Source organism: Ceratotherium simum, chromosome 19, assembly GCF_057802395.1.
Source record: "Ceratotherium simum simum isolate JZ-2026a chromosome 19, ASM5780239v1, whole genome shotgun sequence".
Taxonomy (NCBI): Eukaryota; Metazoa; Chordata; class Mammalia; order Perissodactyla; family Rhinocerotidae; genus Ceratotherium; species Ceratotherium simum.
In genome coordinates this window covers 9,230,102-9,247,932 of record NC_141918.1, presented here as the reverse complement: position 1 = coordinate 9,247,932, position 17,831 = coordinate 9,230,102, and the positions used below count along the sequence as shown (strand labels likewise).

Below are 17,831 nucleotides of genomic sequence, written 5' to 3'. Positions count from 1 at the left end.
ATAGCTTCCGTTTGGTAAAACCACACTGCAAGATGATAAAGAGTGCATTGATCGCCATGTAGATTAAAGAGCTAGCCTAGGTAGCCTGCTTGTCCCCAGTGCTTGAGAAAAGTGAATGGATTTTAAGGTGTTATTGGAAATTTCTAAAATATTACTAAAGCGAAAAGACTTTGGAGACAAATTTTGAGGCAGAGGTTATCTGATAAAATGTTTACATGGCAGATGGAGAAGATGAGGAGTAACTACAGGAGCCTGGCACTTGTCAATCTGAAGGCACTTTTATCAGAAACACACACGAGTCAGTAGAGAATATGGCAAATATCTGATCTGTAAGTGCCATGCTCAGTATTCCAATAGCAAAATTCTCATTACAAATAAACATTCCCATTATTTAAATAGCTATATCTTTAATACGGTATACAATTAAGACAATACGTGTAACATTTTGGAGCCTTATCATACAGCACAAAGTAAGTAATACCCTGAAAGAGTAATCCTCAAGGGGTACTGGGTGATATTTTTAAGCGTATATTGATCATCTCCTCTGTGCCAGGTACAAGCACTTCAGACGATGATGGTGAAAGTGGGGAGAAGGAAATTGGTTGGCCCGAGCTGCCATTCATACTCCTCTGCCTATTTCCTCTGTAGCCCACTGTGTTTGTGAGTTCTCTGGGCCTGGCCCAAGGTGCAACCTGTGGACTTAGAACAGGTACTTGTATGTTTGTGTCCCACTCCCCCCAGATTTATATGTTGAAGCCCTACCCACAATGTAATGGTGTTTGGAGATGGGGCCTTAGGGAGGTAAATGGGGTTAGATGAGGTCATGTGGGTGAGGCCCTTATGATGGGATTAGTACCCTTATAAGAAGACACAAAGAGCCCTCCATCTCTCTCTCTCTCTGAGAGTGCATACGGAAGAGGTCATGTGAGCACACAGCAAGATGGCAGCTGCCTGCAAGCCAAGAGAAGAGGCCTCAGAATGAAACCCACCTTGCCGGACTTCCCAGCCTCCAGAACTGTGAGAAATAAATGTTTCTTTAAACCACGCAGTCTACAGTATTTTGTTTTGGCAGCCTGAGCTGATTAAGACAACACCTTACCTGTTGCATTACCTGGTAATGCAAACCAGCTCAGATTGGGATCACAGGTTACTTTGGCCACCATGCTCTAGGCAGTTGCACTAACTGGATCAAACTGCCCGTTATTAAATACAGAAAGGAGTAGACAGGGAATTTCCCTCCCTAGACTTTATCTATAAATAGAAAATAAAATCATTTGAGGGTGTGTTTCCCCCTTAGTTGAATGGTGAATCAATAAAGAATTGTGAATCTGTCTATACACTGACCCCATCTGATGAGAACATGATTTCACCATCAATTAGACTAAATCTCCTAAGTTTCTCCAAAGCTTATGATTTGGCCATTGAAGAAGGGGCAATTCTAGCTGGAAAAATCAGTTTATTAAAAAGATTCTTTTAATAATTAACTGGCGATGTTTTTAGTAAACCATCTCCAGTTTTTATAAAAAGCAGTTTTTATAAAAGTATTTTTTAAACCTTGGCAGGTACTTTTTAAAATCGGTAGCCAAAATATATTTGTTATAGGGAAACCATATTAAAATTAATTATGCTATTTCCAGGCTATTTATATCTATAGATCCACATCCTTGCAATGCCAAATGCTTGTATTCCAATATTCTTAATTAATGACCACAGTTCATTTTTGATGAGAGCAAACACTTGATGTACTAGCATAAAGCCAAAGAATTATGAATACAGTAGTCCCCTCTTATCCACAGTTTCGCTTTCTGAGATTTCAGTTGCCCCCAGTCAACTGAGGTCGAAAAATAATGCTGTCACAATGCCTCATCATTCACCTCACTGCCACTCATCACGTAGGCATTGAGGATCTCACATCATCACAAGAAGGATGAGTGCAGTACAATAGGATATTTTGAGAGAGAGAGGGACCACATTCACATAACTTTGATTACAGTATATTGTTATAATTGTTCTATTTTATTATTAGTTACTGTTGTTAATCTCTCACTGTGCCTAATTTATAAATTAAACTTTGTCATAGGTATATATGTATAGGAAAAACCATAGTATATATAGGGTTCAGTACTATCCATGGTTTCAGGCATCCACTGGGGATATTGGAATGTATCCCCCATGGATAAGGGGGGACTAGGGTAATTGAATTTGTCAATGCTGGGATAAAATGCAAGATACAATATAATTTTTACAGTATGTAGCAAACTGAACTAATTTAAACTAAAACAATAAGTTATAGTCCTGAATTAATTTTAATAACTAAATAATATTTAAGTGGTGAAAGTTTTTTTGTATCACTGAACAACCAGTTGAATGGAATGCTATGGAGAGAAATTAAAATCTAAATTGTGGAGTTAAACTAGATGATCTTTACGGTCTCTTCTAATCCTGAGATTCTTTCTATGAAATAAGAATTTCAAAGAACTCTTTGATCTACAAATAAAAAGGGTAATGATTTGTCCAGAACGCTGATCTTGGTCATACGTACATTTAAATCTTTTTCAAAATCAACATTTGGGATTTAACGAAGAAGCACATCAAAAAGGAAAAAAATGTTAAGTCTTTTCTGCCCACACACTTATCCATTTGAGCAATCAATCAAGCAATAAAATGAAATATGTTCTTTGGGTAAAGAAAAAACCCACGGTCTTAAGTTTCAGTGGCTTTGTAAATAGTTATTTGAATACAACCATTGATAAGTTTCTCCAAGCAGTAAGTCAGTACAGTCCTTTGCACACAGTAGACATCATATGTGTGTGTGAGTATATTTGTTTAGCTAAGTGAATTCAATTTAATTTTCTATTTCAAACCTGTAAGCACAACAGAAAAAGTCTGTGAAGTTAAAACTTTCCGAGTAATGTAGTACATTTTGGTGATCATAAGGTCATATAAGATTCATGATTCTCTTGGAAAACAGAAGAGAATGAGAGAATCAAATAAACCTCTGCAAATAAATGAGCTAAATTTTATATTTTTGAAAAGTAAAATGATTTTAAGGAAATTATGTATATTCAGCTTTTAACCCCAAACATCAATCTATTGACACTAAGCACATTAAATTACTCCGAAATTACTCAAATCTCTGAAATTATTTTCTAAGAATCTAAGATGAAGATTACGTGTGTGTGTTTGCAAGCGTGTAAGTGTGCAAAATTCACCTCGAAACGTCTTTAGTTACTGTGATCATATAGATATTTCCCCAGAAAAGATATGATCAAAATTTTTGAGTCAATAGCACCAATGATAACATGCTACTCAGTGAAATGTGTTTAGAATTAAATATAATCATTTAAAATAAGCGACAGTTAATTTAATCCTTGCTGAAACCCTGTATATAAAACATATATACAGATACAGTAAGAGTTACACTTTTTTAAATTTTTTATTGAATGATTTTTAACAGATTCACATTATAAAAGAATGTACACATATTGAATTTCAGCTATTTTGGATACTACTTACAAAATCGCTTTTTATCATAATGCAATCAAATATTCCTTTGCATACTAGTCAAGGGTATAACTTCTCATTCTTAAAAAAATAATGACAGATAAAATAAATTTGAACTCAGGCAGAATCAATGATTTGGGTGTGTCATGAGAGAAGAGAATGTGTACCCTAGAAACTGCCAGGAAGAACAGACCAGAAATTAGGCCCTCAATTCCTGAATTTGTGGTGCACTCTATTACAAATCACTAAAACCCTTTAAACATAATGGCTTGAACCCCTTTTACAACCCTTCAGCAAATATTTGTTCATTCGAGAAACACCTATTGAGTGCCTACTCTGTATTTTGCCCCTGGGCAGCCGCTGAACCTTGTTTGCCATGGCTGCCATGATGGCCAGAGTGACGGTCCAGACTGGGTCCCTAAGGACAATAATCAGAACCTTCTTTTAGAAATTATATTTGTAAATTCTATTCATTTTTAAGAAAGCACATATCTAAAATTACTAGTCAGAGAATTGTTCAAAATAATATGCCTATGGGCCTATGAAGAAAGCTGAATTTTGTCAAGGGGGAGAATGGACTTCTCTTGAGGGCTGGCCGGGTGGTATAGTGGTTAAGTTGTGGCATAGTGGTTAAGTTCGCAGGCTCCACTTCATCGGCCTGGGGTTCACGGGTTCGGATCCTGGGCAGAGACCCGCACACTGATTATCAAGCCATGCTGTGGTGGTGTCCCACATACAAAGTAGAGGAAGATTGGCACATATGTTAGCTCAGGGCCACTCTTCCTCACCAAAAAGAACAGGCCGTCTCTTGAAAAAGATTATGGAAGTCTCTGTCTAAAACTATGACACTTCATACAGAGGAGAATGTATAGCATAAAATGAAATGGCTTCCAATATGTGATCATTCATAACTTTGAACTGTCTTCCCTATACATACCTGAAAAGTCCATGTTCTGAATACTAGTTAAATAAAAACTTAAGATCTTAAAATGTCTCAGCTTCCCTGTTTTTAAACTAGATTTATTTTATAGAACAAAGTATTTCTCCTATTTTTAAATAATACTTCAGTTGATATTTTTTAAAGCAGTAAAATAGTTGATAGTTTTGTTTATAAAGCTTGCTGTTCCTTGTAATTCTTAAAAAAAAAAACTACTAAAATTTCTCAGACCCAACAGAAAACAATATAAACACGGAGGGCATGAGCTGAAGGGGTCCATCTCAGAGTAATATAATGTGTGCTGTGAATTTCTGTCTCTAACCTGATTCTAATCTGTTACTGTTTACCTCTGTATATGCAGTTTCACAGTTAATATGCAACCGGCCTTCTATTAGATTCTTCTTAGAGTAGGACCCTGAGAATAAGTCCATTAAGAAATCACATATTATTTATACCAGCTTTAAGTTTTAAAGAGTGTCTAATTTTTAAGAAAACAGAAAGAAACAAAAATTTTCCCACAAATGAAACATCATCTTGTAAAGAAGAATATATACTAGTGCCCATCTAGTTTCAATATCTGTTCCTAAACATTTTTTAAATGTATGAAAATCTAATTTTGAAAAAGTAAATTTATAAAAATGTTGAAATGCTATTGACAGGGTTCAAGTCCAGGCATCACCTATGAAGTGATCTTGCTACAATAATCAGCACCGGTTTTCTGCGCGATTTAGATCCTCCACGCCCCGGGGGCGGGCTCCCGTCAGCCGTAAGCGCAGCGGGCGTCGTCTCCGCGCATCCAGAGGCAGATCTGGGCGTACTTGAGCGGGGTGATGCGCACCGCCACGTTGTAGTCCTTCTGAACGCCGTGGACATCCACCCACTGGTGGCCTGAATAGACCGCAATGATTTTGCGCTTCCAGTTCTTTTTGTCTGGCTCTTTCAGACGCAGATAGACCCCGGAGCCAGTGGAGCCCGACTCAGCATCGCAGTACTGATAGAGGAGATCACTGGATTCATCGGACACGCTACAAAACCTGTAGACTAACTGATCGGCCCTGTCATGATCAAATCCCGAGAAGTGGATCATCCCGCCGGGCAGCTTCTTGAGGGTTGGACTGATGCCTAGTTCCATGTATTTCTTTTTGTGGGCGCGCTTCAGCTCCAGAAGAGCGTAGTCATAGTCCAAGGCGGCGTCTCCGCTCCCTCCTGTAGCCCAGCCTTTGGGAATGTGGGTATTCTTGACCCGGGTCCACTGGAAGGAGGGCCTCCCCTCAGCGACTCGCCCACGCCGACCAGATTCCTTCCTTCTTCTCCCAGCCTTGGCTCTCTCCTTCAGATTCTCTTTGCTACCTTCTCTTTCGTCACCACCATTCTCTTCTCTCCTGCTCCTCCTAGAACCCCTACGTTTCCTGCCACCACCTTTATTTCTCATCTTCAACAGCCCTACCCTGAGCTTTTTACTCCCCTTGACGTAGTCCTTTCCATCGTGGACGCAGTGGGCAGCAGTTAGAACGTGCCTGGGGGAAATGAGGATGCCGCTGCAGCCCGTGGAGAGCTTCACGGCTGTGCTGAAGGGGAAATTGGTTAAGAATCTTTTGTCCAAGATGCTGAACCTGCTGTCTGTGCCATACACCTGTCTCTTTCTCCTAACTGATGCTCCTTTTGTGGTGATATTTAGAGTTGGCTCAAGGACCAAACCTTGAACTTTCACTCTGGTCAAGGTTCGGGTGCCGTTCTCAAAGACAGTTTCGTATGAAAGAGAATCTTCCAGTTCAGAAAGGCTGGGAGCTGGGAGTTCATTCTGGCATTCGATGCCACACACTCTATTTAGCTCCATCTTAGCATCTGCCTCAAAGGTGGGGCTGGTGAGATGGAAAGTCCTCTCACTGACAAGCCGGGGTATTTTTCTCGAGTGCCACATAAAATCCTGTTCCGTTTCAGATCCATCAATGAGGGTCCACCCGAGGATGAAAAATATCAACCAAAACAGCATATTTTCCATTTTGTTCTTCTATTTTGTCCTTAAAAATAGAAAAGAAAGAGAAGCTTTACAATGTTGTGGTTTTTTTAAAAATATGTTACTTATCCTTTTCATTGAGGCTTTGGATCCTGATGTACCTTCACCACAAATAGGAGCCCTTATTTTCACTCTATTTAGATTTTACTGAGATTAGACACCCTGCTAAGTAGGCTCATACAGATTTCCAAAATCAGTAAATTGGTTTCTACCCAGCCTTTCCTCCACCAACCCTAACCTACCTCCCACCCCCCAACCCCACACCCTCCATCTCCACCTCTCCCTCCCCAGACAGCCCAATGCATGGGAGCGTAGGATGGGGGTTGCTAACTGGGGTAGTCTATTGCCTAAGCCCCAGTCCCTTCCTTCCTAGGTCTCCTACAACCTTATTTCCAGATGACTTAGAAATAAAGATAGCGGCAGATGTCCTGACTTTCCCTGCACTTAGCTCCTTAAAATCCGAGCTCCATAAATTCCCATCTCTAAAGTGTAAATGCACAGCACAGAGCTCAAAACACATTCACTGGAATACAGTGAATTTCCCTGAACCATGGTTTGCAGACCAAGCTGATCGACGGCACAATTGAAATCACTGGATAATACTCTAAAAGCAGTAGAGGTTTTAGAAATAAATAAGTGGGTTCATCACTATTGGCCCACTTTGATTTTTACAAGTAGAACCCCTTACCATAAAGGAAATATACAACACAGACCATTTATGCTAAAGTAAGAAAAATATACCCTGCACTTTTTTTTTTTTAACAAAGTTGTGCTTGGAACTACCATCTAAGCAAAGCAACATACAAAAGTGCATCACAGTGGGATTTTACTGTATATTAAAATTAGTTGTAAGAAGTTAGGGAGCACAGGCTATGATTCTGAATTTGCCACTTGGGGGAACATGATCATGATTAAATATAGTCCCTTTCATCATGGGTCTCACCATCTAAGGGTGAGGGTAAGGGGAAGTGGTAGAACTCTTTGGAGCAGCAATTTTGAAATTTATAAGCTATGCTCCAAGTTGTTTTTAACTAATAGCTAAAATATAAACGCTTAGCAAATGATTTGCACTTTGCATAAAGCAGAGGCAATTCAAGGTTAGATTATTCCTACAATATTTTCACTCTCAATGCTTTCTGATAAGCTTTTTTGCATAGAAAACAAAGCTAATGAAGAATGTTAGGAATGCCCACAACCCAAGGCACACCCATTGGATCCTGTGCACTGGACCAAAAAGTGAAAGCTGTCTCTGATGCAGAGTTGAATATGGGCATGTCCTAGTACAACAGAATTCACTTTGCTATATACAAGTACAGAATTTTATTAACAAACTAATATTCTTTTGATAAAACAAAAATGCATACTACATTAACCTCTTTATTGTTTAAACATGATATATTCACCAAAACATGACACAATTAATTGGAATCATCATATATTTGAACAGATTAAGCAAATTTATAATAATCTTTACTATGACTTGGCATCAGCAAAATTAGATAATTTTGAAACTTCCATTTTTTCATCTGCTCACACTTGAATGCTGAGTAATGGTGATTCTGGTTAATATTAGGCCGTATTGTTTGCTGAATAGCTTGTAATTTGTTTTATTTTGGAGACACGGCATTCATCTCCAAGAGTGATGGACATTGTCCAAAAATCAATAAAGAATATACTTCAGAAAAAATCCACACTCATGTCACAATATTTTCTAATCATTACCGTGGCGAATTTGTACTGGCGAAATATACTGTTTTATACAAAACAGTAATTATATTGGTAATGACTTTCTTGAGCCACTCAGTATTTTCTTTATCTTCTGCAATTTTCATAATGAGCATTTCATCATTTATTTAATTGGATTGTAGTGAAAAAGGCTAACATTTCAGTAACTCTACTGAGACCTTGAAATCCTTTTTAACTGGGTAGGTCCCAAGATGAAAAATTATGTCTTTGCCTAAAAAAAAAAAAAAGCCAAAATCGGAGTTATTTGCTGCCTCTTAGCTTATTAACAGAGTAAAATAGATGATTTAAAAAAGATATATTCATATCTTTTATCTACTTGATTCTTAACAAAATTTCAATCAAAGGAGTTTTTTGGTGTGGGAAAACAAATTTTTAAAAATTGATTTTTCATTTAGCCCCTTATGACAACAGCTGTCCATTGTGTACTTCATATATGATTACATCAAAGACTGAAATCAGCCAAATATCCACATTGAGAAATACATAGAATCCCTCTGTACATTTTAACATTTGATACTAATGATCTGTGGAGTAATAAATGTGTGAAAGTCATTCCTAGGCAAAATAGAGGATGTCTAAATCATGGTACTGTAGTATTGCTTCCCTAGTTAGGTTTTATTTTTTTCAGTACTATTTAATTTAGTCTTGCAACTTTTTACCTAGTTAGGGATTAGAAAGGCAGAATGCAAATATAAAATAACTGAAAAGATGATCTTTTACTATACAAACACTAAACTGGAATATGGGTCTCAAATATAGAAGTTCCCCCACTCTTTATCAAATAAAACATGCACCCTGTGCCATAATTCCATAGGCAGACTTTTAAGAAAGCCCCAGGTAATGGTTAATTTATGTGTCAAGTTCACTGGGCCACAAGGTGCCCAGATATTTGGTCAAACATTATTCTGGGTGTATCCAGGAGTGTGTTTTTGGATGAGATTAACATTTGAATTGGTAGACTAAGTAAAGCAGATTGCCCTCCCTAGTGTGGGTGGGGCTCATCCAATCAGTTGAAGGGTCTGAACAGAACAAAAAGGCTGACCCTCCTGTGAGTTATGGGGGACTTCTCCTCCCTGACTGCTTGGAGCTGGGACATTGGTTTTTTTCCTGACTTTGAATTCAAAATGAAACATGAACAACTCAAAAGAATATCAGTTTGTTAATAAAGTTTGGTACTTGCGTATGGCCAAATAAATTCTGTCATATGAGGGTATGCCCAGATTGTAGTCCCCAGACCAAAAGCATCAGCATCACCTGGGAACTTGTGAAAAATGCTCATTCTCAGGGCCAACCCTAGACCTACTGTCAGAACTCTCCAGGAGAGGGTGGGTTCCCAGCTACCTATGTTTTAACCAGCCCTCCAGGCAATTCTGACGGTACAGTTTGAGAACCAGTACAGCAGCCAAGGCCCTGGTGCAGCAGCCTGAGCAGCACTTGAGCAGTCTTTCTAGGGATGATTGCTCAACCAGGTTTCAAATGACATCTACTTCATCTTTGTGGACAAAGTACATTTACTCTGAACTTTGCTCTTTTACTGTGTTAGCAACTGCTAATATCAAATGGCTCAGCAATTTAATAAAGAACAAATATAGCTTACTTTGATATAAGCGATTTATTAATATGTCTGAAAAGATTCAAATTCAGTAGGCTTGTCCGTAATGCCTCCAACAGCTGATGCTACAGATGATGCAGTGCCCTCAGTTCACCAGCCCTGTCCAGCGCCCTTGGCGGGAGCTCTGTTGCAGGACACCACAGGAATAAAGGCCATGCCACATCTATCCTTGGGCAGGGGAAAGGCAGAGCCTGTAATATGGCCTCAAATCACAGTAATAAGAGGACAGGAACTTAGTTAGCCCAATTTGGTCTGTAATTTAAAATTGGACAAATGTTTCAGCACACTTTCTTTTGGAAAAACCAAGTTTGCCCTGTGGTAGAATGTTGATGTCGTGTAAATGACAGCTCTTACCAATAGAGCAATCCACGGTTCAGTGGCTATGTCTACATGTGCCCATCATCCAAAAGCACCAACTCACTGATCTAAAGAGACACAGTCCCGATTGGCGACAAAGCTATAATATTTTGAAAGCTTTGATGTCTCTTGCCTTCCCTCATCCTCCTCCTTTTTCCTGTCTTCCATAATAATGATGACCTTCACTGTCACTTTCCAGATGGCTTGGATTTGGGGCTTCAGATTCCAATTTTGGTTAATGAAAGTGAGGTGGCAGTCCTCGCTCTCCACCGTGAGTCAGCATACACATAGTTGACTGCGGGTTGCATGATGGAGACCAACAGAGTGGAAGGGAGTTAGGGAGGAAGCAAGAATTCAGGATATGGAGATGAACTTTCACTGATGGAGCAGATACTATTCGACATTGGTACCTGGTCTATCTTGATAGAAATGACCACACATAACTACAAGAGATGACTTACTATTACTCTTTTTTTATTTGTTTGCTTATGCTCTCTTAGGAATGTCATTGCTGATAGTGTTTGGACTATTTGAGTATCTACACCAGCACAGTGGTTACGACTGGAGACCAAGGAGTGAGAAGACTTGGGCTAAGTCTCATCTTGACCACTTATTAGGCATCTGCATTTAGACTGTTCATTAGGCTCAGTTAAGGTTCACTTTCCTCATCTACAAAGTGAGGATAATAGTAATGTCTACTCCATAACATAATTGTGGGGATAAAATGGGATGATATCTGCAAAGAATCACCACTGAGCCCAAAGCATAGTCAGCAGTCAATAATCGGTTCCTTTATAATTACTATTCTACTTTAATGGGTGAATTAATATCACTTTAAATAAAGCCAAAGTTATAGCACTTTTAGTTTTCTAAAAAGTCAATTTTACAGCAAATATTTTTATTTCAGGATGGTTTCCCACACACTCCCAAAAACTCCCTTTATTCTTAGTTGTATTTTGTTTGTTTTGTTCAAGGACAGCTTCACTTTAGAGACTTCCCAAATGAATGCTTTCCTAATTACTCATTTCTACGAATATCTGTGGCTCTGTAATACATTTTTCTGGTTGCTATTAAACTTAAGTGTGATTAAACATTACCCAGCCACAGAACACTCAAATTGCATTTCCTGCGTCTTATTTATAGCCGGGATCTACATTAGGAATTCTGGAACTGAATCAGTCTAAAAAGAAAGAGAGTCTATGTCAAAATAACTACTCTGAGGGAGCGATTTACAGCAAAAGAAAGACCCGACTTTTTGAGTGAGTCTATCTGGAGTGTATAGAATTTTACTATGGCATGACATAATTATATTCTAAGGCTCGGTTTCTCTTTTGCTGTTTGGTTTTTTACCCTGAGAAGTTTATAGTTTAGCTTAGGTAGGGCAGGTGGGCTAATGGAAGATTTGATGATTGTTCACTATATTAAATGTTTTGAATGAACTGTATTTCTTGTATGTGAAAATGAGGATGCTGATTTCTCATGAAGGATCTGCCCTGCACTGTTCTCCCTCACCTGGTGGTAGATTCACACTTAGGCCTTTCTTTGCACCTGGTCCCTTGTAATGTATAGTCAGGCAGTTGTCCAAATTCACGTGTGTAGTATGCTGCCATGGAACATAATTTTGCCTTAACCTTTCAAACATTTCCAGAGGGGCTGGTGTGGGTCAGGGACTGCTTAGTCAGATCCGTGACCTTGTAGGGCCAATACCCACTTCTACCTCAATGTATATGTTAGGACACACCAATGATCACATAACCGCTTTCTACAACTTGCTATCCTGTATTTAGCCATCCACCATCTGCCCCTCCAACCTCACTGCCTACATTTACACACACACACAAACATGAAAATACGCGCCAGCCATCTTCCTCCTCCACCTGCTCGGTAAAGATTGACACACAACAGGGAGACACTGTGGAATGGCCCAGCTATTCTAATAACTGCAGAGAGGAGCACAGGCTGAGGCAAAAAGCCACAGCAGGAGCAGGGGAGTATTACTAGTCAGAGCAAACAGGTGTAAAGTGAGCATTAAATGGATTAGGTTTTGGAGAACACTTGTAAAAACTTTAATAGTCACTTTCACAAATTCGGAGCAGATGCAGAGGAGAGTAGGCATTTTATAACGTTCAATTCCTGGCCCACGTTAGGCCCTCAGCGAATGTTAGTCACTGACTGGGGGATTGAGTGGGGACAGTATTTAAGATAAAAGGTGTCTGGGCTCACAATGACGAGAAAATAACAGTGTTAGTGACGGAATGAAGATGGGGAGCAGGAACTGGGGTGTTTCAGTGACTGTGGAGGCAGTGGCCTTGAAGCCAAAACTTAAGGACACTTGCGACTTAGCTGTGCGACTTTGTGAAGGTTACTCAATCTCTCCAAACACTATTTTCCACATCTGTTAAATAGGGATAATATTTTTGAGTATTTTTGTGAGAAAATAATATGACATATATAAGCACAATGATCAGATCACAGGAAGCACGCAAAAAATGGCAGCAATTATTACCATCAAACAATACGAGTCAAAACATTGGTAGATATTTATAAGGGACTTCATACCCCTCTAACGGTTGTGTACCTCATTGTTTATGCCAAATAATGGCTCCCAAAGAGAGCCACAACCTAATCCCCAGAACCTGTGAATACGTTCCTTATCTGGTAAAAAGAGACTTTGCAAATGTGATTAAAGGTTTTAAGATGAGGAGATTAGTTCTTACTATCTAGGTGAGCCCAATGTAATCCTTATAAGGGGTCCTTACAAGAAGGCAGGAGGGTCAAGAGTGGGAAGGAGCTGTGAAGTGGGAGGCAGAGGTCAGAGTGACGTGGGGCTACAAGCCACAGACTGCAGGTAGCCTCTAGAGCCTGAAACAGGCAAGGAAACAGATTCTGTCCTAGAACGCCCAGAAGGAATGCAACCCTGCTGACCCACTTTAGACTTCTGGCCCCCAGAACTTAAGTCACTGAGTTTTTAGTAATTTGCTACAGCAGCAATGGGAAATGAATATACTTATGAGGGTAAGAATCTAGTTTTTAAAACTGCCTGCCCTGGATGGTTAGAAAGAAAGAAGTAATACGGAGTGGTATAAAGTGGAAAAGAATGTTTGGTTCAGAGACTTAAACATAAATGAAAGTTTTCATTTTAAGGAAAATTATACATGCATGCAATTTTAGAACTAAAAACAGAAGATCATGATAAATCTTTATGGCAGCATGGAGCAGTACTGCTAGAGAGAAACGAGAGCTGGAACAGGGTAAATGAAGGTATTTGTTTATTCCATAAATACAGAGTGATTCCTACGCTATGCATCAGTTCAAAGCTTCCTTCCTTGTTTAAGAATCTCTGTGATAGCCCTCCTTAGCTACTGAGACTTGGACTAGAACATTTCTAAATCTTTCAGCTCTAAAATCCTAAATTAAACCGCAAACAAGAAAACACAAGTAGCTTACTCATCAATGATCTGCAAGCAGCTTCAATTCCTAGTCCTCCTGGGTAGGAACTTGCCTGCTATGGATACTGCTACCACTAGATGGCACAGCTAGCCTGGTGATGGCAAACCTAAGGGCCAGCATTTAAACTGTTTACATTCACTGAGCTATGAAATAGAATTTATTTTAAAAGTATGCAGGATTTAGCAGGGGGAGACGTCTAACTGGTCAATGATATACTAAATGGTTGTCACATATGGAATTTGTCACATTTCGAAAACCCACCTTCAGGCCACAGAGCCCATCCTGATGAACTGAGGGCTGATAATGGTGTCTACAGCCAGACAGCTTTCTGGCAGGTGGCTCTCCAACAACCACTGTGGTGCCAGCAGACTTCCACTCTGACCTACAGCACTGCTAAATGGTCTCTCAAGTGCTCTGCAATTCATTTCAACACTAAGGAAAATCTTCAACCTGCCAAATATTTCACATATGTTTATGAAATATTTTATAATCCATTACTAAAGGGTAAGGTCTCCACTGGTTCTAGGCTGAAAATAAATGGCGAGAAAGTTCATTGACAATGTGCCAATTTCTATGCAAAATATCATACCATAGCACTATTTTCAAGTTTAGTTTCAGGAATGGAGACAAAGGCATGTCTGCTTAAAGAGTTTGGCAGTACTTGAGGGAAAGGAAGATGGTCGAGTTACACAGTTGATTATTTTACAGTAACCCACAACTTCTGTTTCTCATCACAATAAAAAATAAAACCCCCCTTTGTTTTTTAGCTATTTTCCGGGACATGTACATTTCAATTTACGCAATGGATATGGTGGGTGTAAATCAAATTTGGGGTGAATATATTTCACCCAAGGGGTGCTAAGAGAGCCCCCAGGGAACCTCTGCTGGCGCTCATACACTGACCTAGAAAGTGCACAGCATATGGCTGCTGACTTATTTTTATAGCTTGCAAGTTGGCCTTTGAAAGCAAAGATCTGTAAATATATTAGGTTTGCTGCTTTTCAGACTTTAAAGCATCTTATGATCACAATATTTTTAGCTAATCATACCTCAGCTTAACCTATTTGAAGCTGAAAAATAATGTAGTTAAGCAAAGTTATAAAATAATAACTGTGAACCACTAACTTGACTTTGCTGTTTCCTAACTTCTCAATCTCAGATTTCTCATCTGCAAAGTTAACTCAGTGCTAGGTGAGGTAGCTTCAGCCTCCAAAATTCTAAGTCGGATCCTAACTCTTAAAATACAATGTGCTTGCCTTGGATATTTGCACATTGAGTAGACAAAGATAAATAATTTACTCAATAGGGAAAATTAATTCATATTAGCAATTGTTTATTTTAACATATAATGAGGACATACTATGTACCAAGCACATAGGCTAAACAATCTCACATTTAAAAACATGTAAAAGATTCTTAAAAGCGTACAGGCTTCTGAGCTGTCTGGAGGGAAAGTAGGGCGAGTCCAGTCTCTCTTCACACTAAAGGAGCTCCTCTAATATTTCCTAATAAAACCCCATATGAGGCTTGGCCACTACTTTCCAGCCTAGATGTCTTATTTGGTTGGAATTTTAATATTCTCTATTCTAAATTATAAACCAGATCTAAGCATAATTTTCCAAGCAGCAAAATATTACTCTTACAATCCTCTGTGGAGACAAATGTACTTGGGATAAAATGAGAATTAATTCAGAAGGGAGCAGTGTTCATAAAAGGGGAAAAAACACCTAGCTAGAACAGGCAGCTTCTTTTCAAATCGATGAGCAGGTTAAAGGGTCAGAGGAATCAGGCAGGAGTGTTTCTACAATTTTTCAAAACCTTTATTACAGAAAATAGTAGTAGTATAGAAAATACAAAGTAGAGGGAAAAGTAAAGAGAAAGTATAAGCCCCATGTGCCCATTACCCAGCTTCAACAATTACCACTATTTTGCCAATCTTGTGACATCTATCGCCTCCCCTTTTTTTTTTGCTAGAGCATTTTAAAGCAAGTCCAAGACTTTTCCATTTCTTTTCATCTTCTCATTCTAAACATGTTTTCCACTCTCCTTTTGCTGACCTGTGCAGCTAAGCTGATGAGAGAGAGAGGGAGAGAAAGAGATTGACGGAGATTTTAGCTTTCATAGTAACACTGCCAAAGAGGCTTTCAACCAGAGTAGACTTTCCAGGAATGCGTTTTACACCTTTTTCAATGGCATCTGTTAATAATCATAAAAATAAAGAAGGTCCCCTCTGGTACTGCTTAAGAAGAAAGAATTCCATTTATATTCCAATGCAAACACTGTTACTGTTAATATTCAACTGTGCAGACGCCGCACGCAGAACTGCCTGTTGAAGAGCAGTTTCTTTGAGGACTTAAAGTGCTAAGTTTGATCCCCATCTTCAGAGCCCTTCAAAGAAGCTCTCCTCGGGTGGGTCCTGCCTTTCTCAGGGCAACTTCTAAGTAAGTTCTAGGGTCTCGCCCCGTCCGGGGGGCTCCCTCCTTACCCGAGAAGCTTATTCGGTCCCCGAGGGCGCCGCGCAGCTGGAATCCCAGGGCCCGCAGGCAGTCCCCCAGGCCGGCGAGGGGCGCGGGCGGGGCGCTGCTGCACGAGCCTCGCGGACGCCCGAGCCCGGGGCCGCCCCGCCACCGCCACGCCGGTCAGCACCGCCCGGAGCTCGCGGCGGAGACGGCGGAGGACACGAGAGCCCAGCCCAGCGCCGCGGCGGGAGGTGGGAGGGGAAAGGGGGCGATGACGCCGGCGGACGCGGGGGAGACGAGGGGGGCGAGGGGGGCGAGTGGAGAGGAGGAAGGACCCGGGACGCGGGGGGGACGGGGGTTTCTTTGGCAGTGCGGAGCAGACCGGGCAGCCTCTCACCCCAGCATCTCTGTCCCGAGTGAATTAACCATCAGGGAAAATCACGAGTGGATTCACAGGAGGTGTCTGTCCCGTGACAGGCTGCATCCCTGAGATCATCTAAGAACACACTCGGACATGGGGGAGGGGAGATGGCGGGCGCGAGCTCTTCGAGTCCCATTCCCCGGGGCAAGGTTTAGACCTCAGCCATCCAGAAGAACCAGACCCCCTCCCAAGCCAGTCTCTATCGACGTCCTCGCTTCCCGGGAAGTATTCCCCAAGGGCAAACTCGACTTGTCTCAGCGCCAAGCGAGGGCCGCCGCCAGCCCCAGGTCCCCGCAGGCGCCCGCCCCCGACCCGAGGACCCGCGCCCGGCTGGGCTGCGGGGCACCCTGTGAGCACCCTGTGCCGCCTCCAGGGGGCGCGCGTCCGTTTCCTTCTGTCCGGAGAAGGCTAGTCTGGGCTTTTTCTCTTTCAGCGAGTGTCCTTTAAAATCCTTGCGCTCCCCAGTCCCAGCAGCATTTTATCCTCATCCTTTCTCACTCTCTTTTATTCTCCTCCTCAGGAGAGGTGCTCCTTCAGAGTGAGGGCCCTATGCAGAAGGGAACCTCATTGCTTCAACATCTAACTGAACTTCTACTGGAGGGCAGGTCTAGGGCCAGATGCGCTGATACCATGGGTACAGAAACTCTGTCCTGGCCCTCAAGGCAGGGAGGTCAGGTAAGTGTACAAGTGTTTATAACACAAGGTCTTAGCATGTCCCGTAACACTTGGCTCATTAGTGAGTTACTGCAGTTCTCAAATTTCTATGTATTTTTTAACAGAATGAGATCAGAACATATATACAGTTTTATTTCTTGTTTTTTTCACTTAGCATTTTCATATATGCACTTACCCATATAATTAAAATTTGTTAATTTTTATCTGGTATAATTTGTTCTGAAGCTCTTTGTCTCGCTAATTAGATCATAATCTTCATATGCATCTTTGAATCACCACCCTCTACCACAGGGCCTGGCATTTAATGGGTGCTGACTCTGTGTTGAACTGAAAAAGTTTGTCAGTGAAATGGAGTGTGAGGAAGTCATAGAGAAAGCCCAGAACTCAGAGTAAATCCTGTCTGACGCTAAATAGCTGTGCCCTGGGCCTCAGCTTCTTTGCCTCTAAATTAAGAAGGTTGGACTGGGTCCCAGCTCTGTAGCTGAGGGGTTCAAGTTCCACGTACTCTGCTTTGGCGACCCGGGATTCACAGGTTCGGGTACCCAATAGGGACCTACTCTGCTCACTAGCCATGCTGTGACGGTGACCCACACATAAAGTAGAGGAAGATTGGCACAGATGTTAGCTCAGAGTGAATCTTCCTCAGCCAAAAA

The 17,831-nt window shown here is 40.8% G+C and overlaps 1 protein-coding gene across 1 annotated transcript; it reads right to left on the bottom strand.

Moving 5' to 3' along the window:
- Nucleotides 1–3,417: 3,417 nt before the first annotated feature.
- PRSS35 (serine protease 35) lies at nucleotides 3,418–16,747 on the bottom strand. Its single transcript, XM_087443834.1, has 2 exons — nucleotides 16,109–16,747; nucleotides 3,418–6,462 (listed from the first exon to the last, which is right to left on the bottom strand). The coding sequence occupies exon 2, from the start codon at nucleotides 6,441–6,443 to the stop codon at nucleotides 5,202–5,204; it is 1,242 nt and encodes a 413-aa protein (XP_087299960.1). The 5' UTR covers nucleotides 6,444–6,462; nucleotides 16,109–16,747; the 3' UTR covers nucleotides 3,418–5,201.
- Between the last annotated feature and the right edge of the window lie 1,084 nt (nucleotides 16,748–17,831).